The following is an 18082-nucleotide window of genomic DNA, read 5'->3' on the forward strand; positions in this document are numbered from 1 at the left end:
TATCTCTATGAAAACATTCAAAAACATTTCGTCCATGATGAAAAAATGTGGCCAAATTGCTTCACCAAGGTTTACCACGCCTACTTGGGGTCAACATGCAAATTGAGGTCAAAGTAATACATTAGTATAATGACTCCACCCAGCTAGCATGCTGCGCCAATATTCAAAATGAAGAAAGTGACAAATTTAACGCGAGTTCACAAAAGGAATACAGACGGAGACACTGCTTCTTCAATCCAATCCAGCTGTTCAACTCCAAGCTGGACGAATATTCGCAGAACAATTTATTCCTTTTTCTATTTTCAGCTTTAGTTGTAAGCACATTTTCAGTTTCCATGTAAAACAAACTACATGCTGTGTCACAGTTAATAGAGATTCAAAATGCCTTTTGAGAAGACGAAATAATTTCTCAATGAAATTTGTAATACTGCAATTCCAGCCATCGGACTGTGCTGTGCTTGTTTTTTTTTTACTTCAAACAATCAAATAAATGCCAAGAAGACAATAATTCAAAGTTAACATCCATTAAAAAAAAAAACTTTAAAATTCCTTTTAGAGCAAAGAGCACATCTAATCTATCAGCTACTGAGTACTTGTTAATAAATTTACTAATCTCTCAATAAATTTTAAATTTGTAAAAGGTAATACACATCAGAGGTACCTCAAAGAATCTTATCACCAAATCAAAGATACTTTTTTTGTATTTATATAAGATAAGTGATAAAACATTAATTTTGTTCCAATGAACAACTTGGAAAAAAATCATTGCAAGACGGAAACAAATTTTTTTTTTCCACACTGCTAGCTTTCAAGTTTAGCATTAAAAACTTTGTACAAGTTCCTCCGTTAATCTGTTGACTGTATTTTGTACACCATCGTCGCTCAAAAAACAGCGATACACAAGAAACCCGGGTGGATACAAAAAGTGGTTTTGACAAAAGCAGCGCCAGCATATTAGCGAGTGCAGAAATATATTGCATGACTAGCATTGTGCATGTAGTGGGGGCATGGCACAATTCAAGGATATCGCCATATTGGATTTATTTTGAAAATCGCATGATCTCTCAAATGGCAAACAATTGTAATGATATTCTATTTTTCCCCAGAGAGACACGACATTATGAAACAAGACAAGTGAAATTAATCCAAGATGGCGAATCCTTGAAAAGGGTCTGTCAACTGAAGTGTCAGCATCTGAAATTCATTGCTCATATGGGCTCCGTGCACAAGTACCCCCTCAAGGGTAAGAAAGGGAGAGTTGGGGGAGACCACTAAGAAAGACATTTGTGCCAATGCAAAAGACGCCTGTGGCTCACACGAAGATGCTATGCTATGTGCACATGCAGAATAAAATAAGTCGTGTGTACTTCGCGCTGTATGCGCGCCCGCACGATCCGGTACATGCACGCAGTGTGTCCCGTCCACGCAGCTCTCGAAACTGGTAAAAAAGCGCCTTCTCTTGTTGGACTGAACCCATACTGAGACAATCTTGTACTGTCAAATGTCCTTTTCACAATTAATTTGTACTCTGCCTTCACAGAACAAGTAAGATATACTGTACCACTGATTTTTATTTGGAATTGCAGCAACACTAGCAGACACAGGAACTACCATGCTGTCAAGAACCCATAGCACGTGCCATCAATACGCAAAATAAGTTGCCTTTAAAAAATCCAACGACAATCATGGATATGAACACACTGCTGACTTTTACAAAAGACAACAGCTTTTAGATTCCATGCTTAAAAAGACCTTTCATCATGTTGTCCAATTACAAGGCGTGACAATTTTCTCAACAATTATGAACATCCCTTCTTTACACAATAACCATTACCATCCGACATCCTTCCAAATCGACTTGAAGGTTTCAGGACGATTTTGCAGGATTGAGGAAGTTAAAGCTTCAGCCACTGTTACTTTATATGGGTTCGATGCCTGATGATGCCTGTACATTATACAGCAAAAAAAAGATGTTTATGAGTGCAATGGTAAGAGTAATTTCATGTGATAACACATGGAATGTTCCATTCTACAAGGAGAAGCCGATTGGAATGGAACATTCCATCTGTCACTGAATGAAATTATTCTTTCCATTGCACTCACAAACATTCAGTGTTTAGTCCTCATCATCTGATTGGTCAGAGCCACCAATCGTGTGACCGGCCGTGCAATGGAACTTCTATTTACTGTGGAATAGAACTTCTATTTTTTCAGTGCAACCGGGCTCTGGGTTGAGACGAATAATTCAATGACGTGTGATCAACGAGCTACCAATCAAATGATGGGATTTTCTGTGTTGCATGAGCAAAAGTGGGATAACGAATTTATCTTCAAGCAAACTTGACCCACAGTTAAGACTGAACACTTGTGTTGTGCAAACTTTTCAGCAGTTATCCTATTACATGTGCCTGGGACAGGAACAGTGTGAGCATACATGGAGTGCTACATGGACACTTTTGACGTCATGATTGATGAATTAAGATTGAGAATTCAAGTTTGCGTGAAGATAAAAAAATTGACTAACAGCACAGTTGTGGATTTGGGGGTAATCAGGATGGTTGCAAGTATGTGCAAGCACTGCGAGAAGACACCTTTGATAACAAAAAAAGCAACCTTGGCCAAGTTTCCAGGAAATTCTCAGCTAAAAATCCTGCGTGCAAATTTATGCGCTTGGCAAAAAAATTAAGCGAGAATCAGTCACAAGCAATATGCTTCACACGACTTCTTGGCTGGTAACCCTTTTTTGCTTAACAAGTATGCTCTGTGCTTAGAACATTTCTGTGCTTGACAAAGCTACCAGCTTCTGGTTTATTGTCCTCTTGTAAGTTAGACCGTGTTCGATTTCCTTGCTTACGGCTTGTTATTGCCCACGTGTCTATGGTAGCCGCTGCAGCCACTTGCCATAGACTCGTGTGTAATTTCAAGCCATAGCCATGCCATGGAATTCGGACACGGCTTATGGTACCCGGACTGCTGATTAGTCAGGGTGTGGTACCCAATCTCTCATAATGTAAACCATGCCATGGACTGGTCGACTATGACATTACCAATCCCACGATACCTCACTGCCTGCACATACCTGCTATTGGCAGTGGTCAGCAGGGAAACATGATCGCGAGGGGCTAGGACGTTTCGGTGTGGTGCGTCATTGGAGGAAATTCATTATCGTCGTCGAGTCTGAGCGTGTTCAGTCCGGTCTGGGGGTCGTAGGGATTGGGTTCCTCAGCAGCTGCGCCTAGGAGATCACTGGTGCCCGCATCATGGGCCTGCCTAGCTGGGCTGCCTGTAAACAGAAACACATACATATCCATTCAATTATAACTTCTGGTTGAATTTAATTATTGTTGACTGACAGTGATATTGAGCATTGCATTTTTTTGACATGACTATTAACACATGAGACACCTTTGGCTTGGTGCAAAGACTGCAGAAAATCGACGGAGTTAGAATGGTTATAAACTGCAGCACCGTTTCACTACTACAAATCAAAGTCACTACTACACATCAAATACCCTCTGCCTTTGAGATTCAAGGGTAAAAATACGTTCCTTGCAGAGCCTTTGTTTTGTAATTCACTACCTTATAGAGACATGTGTATAATCGGAGAAAAACAGTTTGTATGTCTTCACAGGGCAATTTCTATAGGTGAATATGTCTCCACAAGGTTTTCACGAAAATAGATGCATTTTGTTCAGAAACTAGGAATTTCCAAAGTGGGGTGATCCGTTGCAAACTGAAGTATTTTATGTAAGGGATATAAGTCCAAATTTCAGCCCAGGAGAGTAATTTTGGTTAAAGTAGGAGCATTGTGAAACTAGATTTCAAACTCTAAACTTTTAGTACACAAGAATAAAAAAATGACTCCACAAGGATACAAATTCCAGTATGTATGTACACACGCACTCTCACACAAGAGAGAATTCAATGGTTTGGTTTTCTTATAATTGTTTGACATAAATATTGTAAATGCTTTTAGAAACTTGACATGAGACAATTCAATCAATCAATTATAGCTGCAGCAACACTTGCTGGTCAAAATTGGAGGGAGGTGTCAACAGTAGTGTTGGAATTGAAAGAGCAGGGGTGGGAGATCACCAGGATGTACATTGTGTTGCTTATAAATGGAATTACTTTCAAACGATTAGCTTGACATTATTGAAGGAAGAGCAATATTCAACACAGCTGGAAAGTGTTGCTAAAACTGGCGTACTCTGAAATAAGATCTGAGCACACACCAATAAATTATTTTGAGAAATGACCTCCAATCCCTTCAGGATCTCAGCCCATACATTGTAGTATCAAAAAGGATGCAACATATACTGACAGCTGATGATGCGACATTCAAAATGCAAACTAAAATTGCACCAGAGAGATAAGAAGAGGAAGTTTGTGGCCTACCTCTAGCAGGTGATCGGTGCGGCGATGTGGACAGTGGTTCCTGCCTGGGCACAGCGGCAGCTGCTGCTGCGAATGACGCTGCCCCAGAGTATGGCCTGCTGCTGCTAGCTGGTTGGTCTGATGCTGCTGCTGATGCTGCTGCTTGTCCTGAGGCGATCCCACCGCTGACACCGCCTGCAAGATGGCCGCCCTCGGCCCCTTCTACTTGACCATCCAGCCTGAAAAGTTACATTGAAAATGCCCAACTCATTTAATTCTCACATTAATCTGAATGAACAGGTTCCGATCGTATGACCTCAAAGAACTGTGTTACAACCCGGTTTTCCTACGATCGGCCGCCACTGCAGTAGGCAAGCATTTGATTAACAACCATGTTGTGTGTTGTAAACTACAGAGTATGGCTTACTTTTACGCAAAACAACTGCAAAAGTGCAAATCCTTCATCAAATGGCATAATGGTCACTACCTGTGCCATGTAAGATTATCATAATCAGACCGACCCAGCACTTGGTGTTGGCTAAAGTAAAGGTCCCATAGCCATTACTGGCCGTAGGGGCAGTGGGATGTTAGAGGTCCACTATTGGGCGCGGCATATGAGTGGCGGTGCCCAGTCCTCTCCTCTCGCCGTCTTACCTTCCCTGAGCGAATCAGGTACCTATTTTACTGTTGGGTGTTGGCTCTGTGTTTTGAAAGCTTGTGTAATACCTACTGCGTGCAGTGCTATACAATATTTGCCTACAATGGCAATGCTGACTTTGTGGCACCGAAATGTAGGCATTCAATTCAATTTTATGATTGAAAACAGCAATCTATTTACTGTGACTTAAAAAATACAACATTTTAAAAGAATGTGTTTCTAAAAATGTTCAGACATATTATACCTGTGTTGCTTGAGAAGCGTACAGTCACCTCCGTCCACTGGATCTAGGTTGTATATGTACAAAAAGCCATCGGCTGCTGCGACGAGAACTCTAGGCTTAGATATACTGCAAGAAGAGAGAGGAAAAGTTCCATCAAACTCTTCGGTGAAATTGCTACACTGCAAATAAATGTCGCTTTGAGAAGACAAATTGAAATCTTTACGATGACTCTAGGACGTCATCCAGCCAATATTGAGCCCATGAATAAGATCATCAGTAGGATATGTGTCAGTACAGAAAGGCGTCCCCGTAATTCTTTGCATTTCCTGACAAGCTTTTATGTAAAAGTTGATAAGTCCATGCCAGCAGTGTTGGTGGAGACCAAAGTTGCAATTAAGTCAATCACAAGTCAATCACAAGTCAATCATCAGTAAATCACACGTCAATCACAAGTCAATCACAAGTCAATCATAAGTCAATCACAAGTCAATCACAAGTCCATCAAAAGTCAATCGCAAGTCAATCACAAGTCAATCACAAGTCCATCAAAAGTCAATCGCAAGTCAATAACAAGTCAATCACAAGTCAATCACAAGTCAATCACAAGTCAATCACAAGTCAATCACAAGTCAATCACAAGTCAATCACAAGTCAATCGCAAGTCAATAACAAGTCAATCACAAGTCAATCACAAGTCCATCAAAAGTCAATCACAAGTTAATCACAAGTCAATCACAAGTCAATCACATGTCAATCACAAGTCAATCACAAGTCAATCACAAGTCAATCACAAGTCAATCACAAGTCAATCACAAGTCAATCACAAGTCAATCACAAGTCAATCACAAGTCAATCGCAAGTCAATCGCAAGTCAATCACAAGTCAATCACAAGTCAATCACAAGTCAATCACAAGTCAATCACAAGTCAATCACAAGTCAATCACAAGTCAATCACAAGTCTATCACCAGTCTATCACCAGTAAATCACAAGTCAATCACAAGTCAATCACAAGTCAATCACAAGTCAATCACATGTTAATCACCAGTTAATCACCAGTCAATCACCAGTCAATCGCAAGTCAATCACAAGTTAATCACCAGTCAATCGCAAGTCAATCACCAGTCAATCACCAGTCAATCACAAGTCAATCACAAGTCAATCACAAGTCAATCACATGTTAATCACCAGTCAATCACAAGTTAATCACCAGTCAATCGCAAGTCAATCACATGTTAATCACCAGTCAATCACAAGTCAATCACCAGTCAATCACAAGCATGCCGAGCTCCCGCAGAGCATGCAGACTTACTTGGCAAGAGCGCAGACATTCTTGAGGCCAGAGAAGGGTAGCTTGACGGTAGCAAAGGCCCTGCCCTGGTTGAAGACCTCAGTGACTTGGGAAGGGAGGTAGTTAGCTGGGGTCATCAGGGCTTTGCCTAGGTACCCCATCCAACTTGTGGGCTCCTCTGTGGATCTGTAGGGGGGGGGGAGTCAAAAATAATCCAATTAACTCTTGCTCTATTACACCCTGCAAAACAATTCCAGATTCCCCTAAAGCAATTGCCCTTTGTTTGTGGCGTGGGTATAATAGACCTTTGTCATGCTGCCACCATTTCAGTCATGTTCCATGTATCCAATAGCAGTACTGAATGACAACATTTTCTGCGCAAAAAGGAACCAGACTATTTGTCCTTCCAGCCTCGCTCTGGTGACGTTGATTTGAGTGGAAAAAATCAAGATGATCGCAACATGATAATAGTCTATTACTACACAGCTGGGCAGCCATACTCTTATCCTTGGATACCAAGCTTATCTACTGACAAGCAAATGCACATCCCAGTTTTTTTTCAGGGAGGGGATTTTTTAAGCACTGCATGTTCAGTACAATCCAAGGGCTTGGGAGAAGAATCTCCAAGTCTCTCCCAAGTATGCTTATATAATTCAGTAATTTAAAATCCTAAATCAAAACTCATTCAAATGTTAGCATTGGCATTTCACAGATTAACAATTAGATCAGCCCTGGTTATTTCCGGAGTAGAATGGCGCCGGTTTTTTTATAATGTTTCCCAGCATTCAAGCTCATCTGATCCTAACAATTCTGTGAGTCGTGCAATGAACAAGGAGGTTCCCCCCCCCCCCCAATTTGTATAACTTACTTTTCTTTGGGTATCTCCAGCTTGAAGATGTGGACGGTCTCTGTGTTACTGGACGCACACAGGAACATGGAATCAGAGCTGAATGCTAGAGAGCTTATACTGACACATCTGTATAAAAGCAAATGAATTTTTTTTAAACAACATTTATGTGACAATGTAGCACTATGAACCAGAAATGTCTAAAATGCTTTTGTTTGGGACAAAATGTCTGAAATGTGAATGATAGCGATCATAGTTCCCAGTTTAAGTGACTTTTTCAATGCACATTGGTTTGTATAACAAGAGGATATCCATTTGTTCAAGTAACATTTTAATTATCCCTTGTTTTGTGGAAGACAAAATATGTTTGTGGCTGTTGCCCAAGGCTGCTGAAAATATTTGACTTGTTGATATTGTCTGATTCTACCATCAAAAAAATTTTCTTGACATTTTTCTGATAGTTAGAACAATTGTTGTTCTTGGACGTGAAAGGAATTTGAATGTTACAATCACTTGATATTAAAATATTTATGTTATACATACCTCTTGACACCTCGTCGGAATTCAAACACCTTCTTGCCATCAGGGATGGAAAATACCCTGATTACTGTGCCCTGAAAACAAAGAGAACAACTCAGTTTCACTTATGGTAAAATTCTCATATTGGAACTTATCAAAGAAAGTCACATGTATGGTTTCTAATGATTTGGTCCTCTTATAAAACGTGAGCACATTTTTCGACATGTTGACCCTAACCCTCCTCAATTCTCCAAAATCCTCCTGCCGGTTTTGGATGATTTTAGAGGATTGAGGATGAATGGCAAAGATGTATGGCTTATTTTGTGGAGGATGCATTATGTTAAGCCAGTAGGCCATATCCTGCATTGGTTATGTTCAGCCATGCATAAATCAGCCCTGTGTTTTTCTCGTATTTCATCCGCACTGCTTCTGAACGCCATTCGCACTGCCTCAAACCATAGCAGTATTTGGCAGAGGATTTTGGAGGATTGAGGCAGTGGTCACCCTCCACAAACTAAATTCAAGAAACAACGGACGATTTTGGAGGATTGAGGCTGAATCCAATTGTTGCTTGGTAGCAATTGGAGGATTTTGCAGGATTGAGGTTGCATCCTAGCCAGATGGCCTAGGGTTTAGGGTTAAAGGACATGCCTTTGACATGACAATTCACTCAAATTTTACAACCATTGTTATTAGGGACAAACGTGAAGAGTTTTGTGTAGTAAAGTAACTCTTAACCCTCCCTCTCTGGCTGGCAAATTAAAAAAATGCCATCCAAACAGTAAAAATCAATTGAGTGACTGTAAAGCATGATTGACTGACTGTGACTGTTATGCAATTTGATACAGCTTTGCTTTGACTGTAGGTGATTGATAAGCCAGCCGTACCAGCCGGTAACTTGCTTTTGTCTGTTGATGAAATTCGGATATCACAGTACCTACAAGAAATATGATCTGACTGTTGGTGACTAGGATGTGTATAAAGGCATGACAGGGGAGGAGGATGGATTTTTTGACTGTCTGTGCCTATTCACACAGCAGAGCACAGTGTACTATGGCACAACTGGTATGGGCACTTATCTACATGAATAGAAAAACAGCTGCTAGAACACCCCAGGATGTGTACATACCTTCTCCGAGGCCGTGGCAAGTTTGGTCCCGCTGTGGTCAAACGCCAACGCGGCTAGGGGGCTATCGTGGGCCGGGATCATGGTGACAGCCTGCAGGTTGACCGTATCAAAGATCTGGACCTCCCCGATCTGGTTGCTGCCCGGGTAAGCCAGGTAGCAGTTGTCGTTGCTGACGGAGAGAGCGCAGAGGCCATGGGGATTGGGAGGGGTGTCCCGGATGGTGTGTAGGACCTTCATGTCACGGATGTTGTGGATGTAGAGGGACTCCTCCAGTGCCACAATAAGCCTCTGCAGCAACAAACAATTGAATAAAACAGAGAGAGATGTGGTTTATGTCGATGCATAGTTTCAAATTCATGAGCGAAACAGCGACATCATATAGGCAGCAGGTCAACTGTATATGCATCACAGCTGCTTCAGCATCCAAAATTGTGAGAAAAGTTGGTGTTCCAATGTGGTCAATTCTCTGTTTTCAGGTAGGCCCAATGAAACTGGCCTATGGGGGGAACAAATCGGAAAATAGGACCAACAAAAATGCGAGTTCAAAATCGTGCGTGACATCGCGTAGGTGCAATCAGCTGAATGAAAATGTGTCCCGGACTCTGATTTCGAGCACAATTCAAAACAAGACTCAGCAACTTTTGAAATGAAACCGAGATCCTAGAAAATTGTTTTCTCAGATTATACAGCATTCAGTGCTAAAGTTGTTGTTAAGCACCTGCCTTTAGATTTTGAGCACTTTTGTTGCTTCAAAAGAAAACAAGCTCGATCAGAGTGTCTCAGAAGCTGAGGGCCGACGAATTTTGGTTCAAAAATATCAGGTTTTTTACCCCAGTCATACATGTTGGGGCTTGGAGCTACTGATACTTTTGATAATGTTTGGTTGAAATCAGTCAAAATATGTCAATGTTTATTACTTACTAACTAACTAACTCCCTCCTAGCCAAGATCCCAAAAGGATGTTTCAGGAGGAACCCAACCAAGTACCAGCAAGTAACGGACTAAGAGAGAGACTTGAGGACTTGTTGAGCTGCTATCCCGTAGCTAAAAACGCACCATTGAGAAATGATATACTCTACCTTAAAATAGTTCTTATGAGTAGGCTACACAGTGTCATCTGCAGGTCTGCACACAGCCCATGGCACATAACACATTGAGAATGATGCAAGCAATGCAAAGTGACACACTGTATTACCACTGTACCTACCTTTCTGTTGAGCTTGACAGCTAGGATAGTGTTGGAGTAGCTGTAGTTACAGATCTCCGTGCCCTTCTTGAAGTGGCAGACCTTGAGTTTGCGGGGCGCCGACAGGCTGACCACTGCCACCAGACTGCTGGAGAACAGTCGCTCCACGATGCAGATGTCCTCCGAATCTAAAAGGATTTTTTTTAAAGGTATCAAAGGTATCACCAACAAATATGAATGGGTTCCATAGCAGCAAGATCATCACTAACCCTAACCGCCAAGGGCTTTTTGGCTAGGATCCAATCGCAATCGTTCAAAATCTTCCAAATGCCACCATGTAAACATTCATATAGCCTTAATCCTCCAAAATCATCCATTTTTTTCTTGCATTTTTTTTTTAGTGGACGGGTGACCACTACGTCAATCCTTCAAAATCTTCCTAACAGTCACTGTAATACAATTTCTGCAAGGGACTTTTCCAGTGTTGTTATACTCGGTACTCGTACTCAAGTACAACATCAGTACTTTTTGAGAATACTCGTACTTCCACGCGCACTCAAATTTCAAAATACTTGGACTCAAATATACAGTACATGAGGACCAAAGTAGATGGACTTGATTATTCGATATCGTACTCCATCATCAAAGTACTCATACTCGATTCTAAGGACTCAGGGAAAAATCAAGTAATTTAGTTTTGGCTTTTAAGAAGTCTTGCTTCTCGTTGCTGAATTTGTTGTTTCAGTTGCCACTCATTACTTGAGATTATAAATGTTTTCACTTGAATACTCCACAAAGTACTCATACTTGGAGCTCCAAGGTGCAAGTACTTGGACTCCGGGTACCTGTAAATCACTCTGAATGGTCAAAGTACTTGGTACCTGATAACTTGGTACTCGTCAGAACTCAGATAAAAGTACTGCACTAGTACAACACTAGACTTTTCTGAATCTTCCAAAAAATCAACAATTACCATTTTCGTAGATCTGCTCAAGTTTATCAACTGATGTGAGTGAGAAAAGCCTGTACCCTGTCTTAGCTCCAACTGCCAGAGATCTAGTGAGGGGAAACAAAAACAAAAAAAAGATTGTAAAAGAAATTGTTCTGACATAAGTCAGTATTCTTGCACTTCACTTACATGTATGTATGTTCATTCCAGGGCTCATTCTGTTATTCACTCAAATCCTGAAACGAGAATCTCTTTTCCCATTTGGCAAAATAATAATGAAAATTTATACCAGTACTTCTATACTGCAATCCAAACGAACAAATTGTGTTCTTTTATTATTATTATTATTTGTTCAGCATTAAAAACACATACAAACAACAAATATTCACAAAATATATAAAAGAAAGCGCACACATTGCAACAATTTAGATCAAAACATATCGATATGAATAGACAAAGAATGAGTTTTAATGAGAAATTAACCCCTCTGCCCAACCAAAACAAATAAAGTAATATTTTATAGTAATAATGAGTAAATAAATAAAACAAATAAAAAATTAATCAATCAAATGAAATAGAAACAGGTAGGTCAAAAAGAGATCCCTAAATATAAATGCATTATAAACAAATGATTTGTCCAAATCTGAAATGTGATTTTACCTAGGCCTAAATTTAAACTTTTGTCCATTTGGTGTATGGGAAAGACTTCATTACAAATACAATTGACAAAACATTGAACTTGGTTTCTTAAAATTTAAATACTCCATCCTATTCCTAAATTTATGTTTTTCCCAATTTATTATTTACCTAATTTCTAACAGAGCAACAAAGTTTGTAAGAACTAAGATACAACACTTCCTTCAGAACTTGTACGCAAAACATTGTTATAAACAAAGACCTTGATCGAAAAGTGCCTACGCCATGAATGTCACGTCTATGTAGCTGGAGTTACCCAGCCCTGAGTTTTATCATTGGGTTGTCTATTAGGGCTGGAGCGTATTTTTCTCATAAGTAGTAGTATATTCAAAAAAAATTTGGAAAATGTTCAATTTTGTCCCCGTTACACACTAATTGCAACTGCAACTCACCCCAAACTTGCCTGGAATAACCATTACACAGGTCATTGAAGTAAAAAACGATCCACGACGAAGATTCAGCCTACAATTGCAGTGAAAACAGGAGGAATAACCGCTAACTTGACAACCTTTCAGGCATGGCCAGGACTGCTATGGAATTTTGCACACAAAAAAATTGTGTACAATGAATGGCGGCGGTCGATTACCACCACGTACAGCTCGCTGGTACTACGCGTTTTTGCGGTCGGTGTGACGTGACGCGGAAGCGTAATACCCGATGACTGTTTCATGCATTAAGAAGAGGTTCACTCGCATCACAGTGCGGTACTGGAACGGCAACCGTCGAGTTGGCCGGCTATCGTGCATTCATAGTGCAGTGGTATTTACTCGACGGTTGCCGTTCCAGTACCGCACTGTGATGCGAGTGAACCTCTTCTTAATGCATGAAACAGTCATCGGGTATTACGCTTCCGCGTCACGTCACACCGACCGCAAAAACGCGTAGTACCACTGAGCTGTACGTGGTGGTAATCGACCGCCGCCATTCATTGTACACAATTTTTTTGTGTGCAAAATTCCATAGCAGTCCTGGCCATGCCTGAAAGGTTGTCAAGTTAGCGGTTATTCCTCCTGTTTTCACTGCAATTGTAGGCTGAATCTTCATCGTGGATCGTTTTTTACTTCAATGACCTGTGTAATGGTTATTCCAGGCAAGTTTGGGGTGAGTTGCAGTTGCAATTAGTGTGTAACGGGGACAAAATTGAACATTTTCCAAATTTTTTTTGAATATACTACTACTTATGAGAAAAATACGCTCCAGCCCTTATAGACAACCCATATGATAAAACTCAGGGCTGGGTAACTCCAGCTAACGTCTATGTAAATTGAACAGCGAGTGCGACATTGATGTTTTTTGCTTACGTGTAATCCTGGTTAAAATTCACAAAAAGGAGGTTGGAGCTTGGGTCTGCGGGCTGGTTTGCGAGGTTCATGAGGCCTGCTTTGTCGCCCTGTCAGCTCTGTAGTCCGTGCATGGCCTGCAGGAAGAGATTTCCGGGGGAAATTCTCGGGTAAAAATCCCACCGACGTTGACAGTTTTCACCGTACAGCTGTCTTCGCTGGATGGAAATAATCGTCAGAATTAATGGTCAGGTACCTTTGCTTCCTCCCTTGATTCTGCACTTGGTAAAAGGTGAGAGCCCGACTGTTATTGTTGTTGACATCCCTTGGTTTTTTTGTCTTGTGACCTCTAGTGCGCATGCGTATTAGCATGCAAGAATGATATCAGTGCCAAATTTACCGATGATGGGCGGAACTGACGTGTACTTACTTGCGGTGGGAGGGGAAATATATTTGGAATCTACTGATATATGGCAAGCCATGAGATTAAACATTTAGGGAATAGGTTCCAACATGATGACAAAATTTAAAAGACTCCTTTCAGGGCATGAACACAAATAAAAAGAAACAAGTAGCCAGTGCAAGGGCGGCCGATGTCGGGGGGGGGGGGGGGGCAACGGGGCTATGCCCCCCAACACAAACCCATTTTTTGTGTTTTTTTTAAGTGACGTCGTAATAAAGCAAGCACTGCGTACACTACCATCTATTCCTAAAAAAAAATTGGTAAAAGTGCACTGGTCAGCAACCGACTGCCTGAGATCGCACCTTAATCATCTAGAATTGCAAAAAAATTTAGGACCCTTCAGCGGGCCCCGAACCCCATCCACATCGTAAGTTTTTGGACCCACTTTTGGGGGGACCAAAAACATTTTTGGCCCCTCCCAAATTTGTTTTGGCCCCTCCCCCCCCCCCAAAAAAAAATGTGTTCTAGCTGGATCCGCCCTTCAAGTTGATGTTCCTTCCTCCATATAGCTGCTTGCGTGCTTTTGTATTTGCAATTTAAGCTGCCCCTCAAAAACATAGAAAAGACCGAAAACAATGACGCAAAAGCAAAAAAACAAACAAATTTCATCTGAAAGACTTTTTACTTTTGAGGGAAAATATAAACCGATTTTCGCAACAAAACTGTATGGACGGGTGCGGCTGAGTGAATAAAATCATTGCCTGTCCAAGATTATATATAACAGAATCTAACTACATGTATACTGTATGTCAAGTAGTAGGCGCAATTCGTTTCGGTTGAGTTCACGAAATGACCTTCAAAATATGATGGTATTAATTAAAACAAATTTGCTGACTTTTGCATTCATCTAATTAGTTTATCTAGTCACGTGATATGTATGGTCATGTGATCTTTGCACTTTCGCTTAAAGTTGGTCATGTGATCAAATTATTCGACACACGATCGTGAAGCCAATTTTGGGTAGCGCGCCGATCGTCTGTCACTCACTGCACGCAATTCAGTTACTTTGTGAGCTTGGCATCACTGGAAATTCAGGCCAGAATTACTGTCTGAGCTGCAGTCTACTCCTTCCTCCATGCTCTAACCACTAAAGGTGGAGTTGTTGAGGGATTTGCGGCGTGTAAAGAGATTGTTTCCCCGCCGTACCGCCAGTGATAAACAACAATGGCCGCGTCTGCTACGCTACTCTCGTTTATTTCCATGTGTATCGTCCTTGCCGCAGTTCCGCAGTGCCTCGGCAGAAGAGGCAAGTACAAGTACGAGCCAAACTGGCCCTCCATCGACTCCAGACCCCTGCCTTCATGGTACGATGAGGCCAAATTTGGCATCTTCATGCACTGGGGAGTCTTCTCCGTGCCCAGCTTCGGCTCCGAGTGGTTCTGGTGGCATTGGCAGGGTAAACCCCTGGCGCCTTACGTCGAGTTCATGAAGAAGAATTACCGGCCTGGGTTTACCTATCCCGACTTCGCTCCCATGTTCACGGCTGAGTTCTACGACCCTAAGACATTCGCTGAGATTATCGACGCATCGGGTGCCAAGTAAGTAAAGTTTTAGAATTACAATTAAATAAAAAAATTAAAAAAAACAATTCTGAACAGGAGTTTGATTTGAATTGATTGATCTGAATATTATCAGGTTTTTTTTTCTGTCATTAAACCATGCACTCGTGACTGGACCAAGCCCAGTCTAATGTGGCTTTCGCGAACCCGGTCCCGGTTCGTATTCATTAGCCCCCTACTAAGATAATGGCTATTTAATCAGTTGACGACCATAATAAATATGTTCGCACATACTAATAAACAGGTGGGAGTGCAGTGGTTTGTCCTTGATAAGCAGTCAGGCTATCCCCAATCCCCAATGTATGTGTGTCTGTTGTTTAGAGCCAGCCTGCCTCTCATCAGAATTTGAGTGACGAGTGATGAGCCAGTTAAGTGCTGGAAAGCTACCTACAGCTAAGAAAGCACCATTAGACTGGGCTTGGTCCAGTAATGGCCGAGTTTTCTAGCTTGAGTCAGCTCCAATGCTTATGCATTGGAGCTGGAGCTACTCAATCTAGCACTTTTCATGCTTTTCCTTTGATTGTATAATTGATTTTTATTTTTTTCGCAGCGAGAGAAACAAGTTGCCCAAACTTGAATAACGCTAACAGTTAAAATATATGGGGGTTTTCCCGGAAAAATTCTGCCAACCGGACACTACTTACCTGCCGCCAAACATCCAAATTTTCACCTTACCTTGTGATTTCAACCAAGAGGAATCCAGGAAAGAGTGGACATGCGAAAAAAAATTGGTAAAAATGTGTTTTTGGAGCACATTTTGCATGCACATGTAGTGCAGATCCGAGTTGAAGCAGCCGGTCAAAACTGATTGAAGTGTCTGGAACAGCGGTACGTTATACGCATGACATCGATAACCATGACGTCGCATGAGACGTCGCATGAGCCGGCCAATGATAGTGCAATACGTCATTATGAATATTTATTTTCTCATGAATATTTAGTTTATTTCAATGGATACTTCAAATACGTCCAAAGATTGATCATTGCAACAGCGATCGTGCGCGGCCTAGCGGTTAAGAGACTCGTGTATCAAGCAAGCGTCCGAGGTTCGAATCTCGATGAAGTGAGCGACTGATTGATAAATAGAAATTAAGGAAAGGAGGGGGTGAGAGTAGAGGAGGGAAAGTGGAGGGAATAACCATAAAAGAGGTAACTTTTGGCGCTAGAAAATTAATTGAAAAAAGTGGTGTCCAGTTGGCAGAATTTTTCCGTTTTCCCACTTGCTAGTAATATAATAGTATTAATAATTTGATACAAAAATCCAGGCAAGTAATTTTCCATGTTGAACAATTTGTCATTACATAAATACACTTACAGATTTAACATCTAAGTTATAGTTTAAATGAGCACAGCTATTAGTTTCACTCATCACAAACCAATCGTCTAATCTTAAGTCAATTGAAAAGCTATTTTAAAAACTATGAAAAATATATTTTTTATTATTAGTCCATGTTGCCCATGACCGACATAATTATTACAATTGTGAAGTTTATAAGAACCCCTGTTGATGGTAAGTTTTATTAAAACCCTCCTATGAAAACATGCATTCTGAGCCATGTTATTACTTGGGTCAATATTGGTCAAGACCCCCATTGGTATGTTAACAGTATGCCAGGGGAGTGGAAGAATTTTGACCATTTGTGACCTCTTAAATAGCAGGAGGGTCCTCCTGTGCAAGGCGGTCATATTTGTATTTGTTGTTGATCATCTACTGAAATTATTTGTTTCGTCACAGGTATGTTGTGTTGACCAGCAAACATCACGAGGGTTTTCACCAACTGGCCCTCCAAGTATTCCTGGAACTGGAACTCCATGGACGTTTGTCCTAAAAGAGATCTTGTTGGTGAGCAAGAACATTTAAGTTTCTCAAAATCAAATTTAAGTTAAGTTGAAATCTTCATGTCTTGATCTGAAGAATTTGATTGTTGTTTGAAATCTTTCCCATACTATTCCTTGCCCTGCAGGTGATTTGGCAACAGCAATTCGGAACTACACCAAAGATGTCCATTTTGGACTGTACCACTCGCTGTTTGAATGGTTCAATCCGCTGTATCTGCAAGACAAGAAAGGTGGATTTAGCACCCAAACGTACACCTTGGTAAGGGCAAGTTTATAGGCTGTGTAGCTGCTCTAGATCTTGTGTACCTAGTGATGCTTTAACATGCAGAGGGTTCTGCAATATCCTCTAGAAATTTAGAGGGAGTACTGGAATTTTGCACTGATCTTAACCCCAATGGCATCTGTCGGGATGGGTACAGAACCCCTAAACTGACAGTCTTTTACATTGGGTTGGCACACCTCCAGAATCAGAGTCAGAAATATGTGTGTGCAGTTTCCCATATCGTGTTGGAATTTGCCAGGATGGGTATGGTTCCTATATAGTAAATCATGCTGGTTAATTTACTATTTTGATAATTAGTCATAAGTTTCAAATCTGACGGAGAAAAACCTACAACCGCAGACTGTACCTTACGTATTTTCAATATTGTATGTAAAATACAAGTTCTAGAAATGTACAATCCTTGTTATCACTGATATTTTACACAACTTATTAAATCCTGTGTACAGAGACTGTGAAACAACCTGATTTACCCCCCCCCCCCAAAAAAAAATAGAAATCCTTCATCAAAACTTTTAAAGTATTTGGACCAATTGTCCAGGTCCAATCAGTCCCAAACACCTTACCATGATCTCATTGTACTTGCATCTATCTTTCCCATTTAAAGCCCCCCCCCCTCCCATTTCAAAGTTTGGATTGAAGAGTGGTCCCCCATTCAAAGCCAAGGGCAACATAGTCAAAAGACAATGCAAATTCTAACTGGAGTTTCATGTACATTTCAGGATATCTGCTTGCCAGAGTTGCATGAGATAATTGAGAATTACAAACCCGATGTGTTATGGTCTGA

General features: G+C 40.9%; 2 protein-coding genes across 4 annotated transcripts; one reads left to right on the plus strand and one right to left on the minus strand.

The window, feature by feature from the left end:
* Nucleotides 1-226: 226 nt before the first annotated feature.
* On the minus strand, nucleotides 227-13424 carry LOC119737445 (WD repeat domain phosphoinositide-interacting protein 2-like). 3 transcript variants are annotated; one of them, XM_038211803.1, is made up of 11 exons: nucleotides 13176-13422; nucleotides 11203-11285; nucleotides 10251-10417; nucleotides 9044-9331; nucleotides 7939-8009; nucleotides 7417-7524; nucleotides 6570-6734; nucleotides 5280-5384; nucleotides 4395-4616; nucleotides 3080-3279; nucleotides 227-1945 (listed from the first exon to the last, which is right to left on the minus strand). In XM_038211803.1, exons 1-10 carry the CDS (start codon nucleotides 13244-13246, stop codon nucleotides 3123-3125), a joined length of 1437 nt encoding a protein of 478 aa, XP_038067731.1. In that variant the 5' UTR covers nucleotides 13247-13422; the 3' UTR covers nucleotides 227-1945; nucleotides 3080-3122. The 3 variants fall into 3 exon arrangements, with proteins under 3 accessions (XP_038067731.1, XP_038067732.1, XP_038067730.1); XM_038211804.1 differs by lacking the exon at nucleotides 227-1945 and having other exon boundaries at nucleotides 2916-3283; nucleotides 4399-4616; nucleotides 13176-13424; XM_038211802.1 differs by lacking the exon at nucleotides 227-1945 and having other exon boundaries at nucleotides 2916-3279.
* An 856-nt stretch (nucleotides 13425-14280) lies between these two features.
* Nucleotides 14281-18070, plus strand: LOC119737446 (alpha-L-fucosidase-like; the record flags this gene model as incomplete). The annotated part of the gene is given in 5 exon segments (XM_038211805.1): nucleotides 14281-15155; nucleotides 16912-16945; nucleotides 16947-17019; nucleotides 17141-17274; nucleotides 18018-18070. Coding segments are annotated over 5 exon segments (668 nt in total), but the record flags the coding sequence as incomplete, so codon positions are not given.
* Nucleotides 18071-18082: the final 12 nt, after the last annotated feature.

The sequence above is a fragment of the Patiria miniata genome, unplaced genomic scaffold (assembly GCF_015706575.1).
Source record: "Patiria miniata isolate m_02_andy unplaced genomic scaffold, ASM1570657v1 HiC_scaffold_3, whole genome shotgun sequence".
In the NCBI taxonomy this organism is placed as follows: domain Eukaryota; kingdom Metazoa; phylum Echinodermata; class Asteroidea; order Valvatida; family Asterinidae; genus Patiria; species Patiria miniata.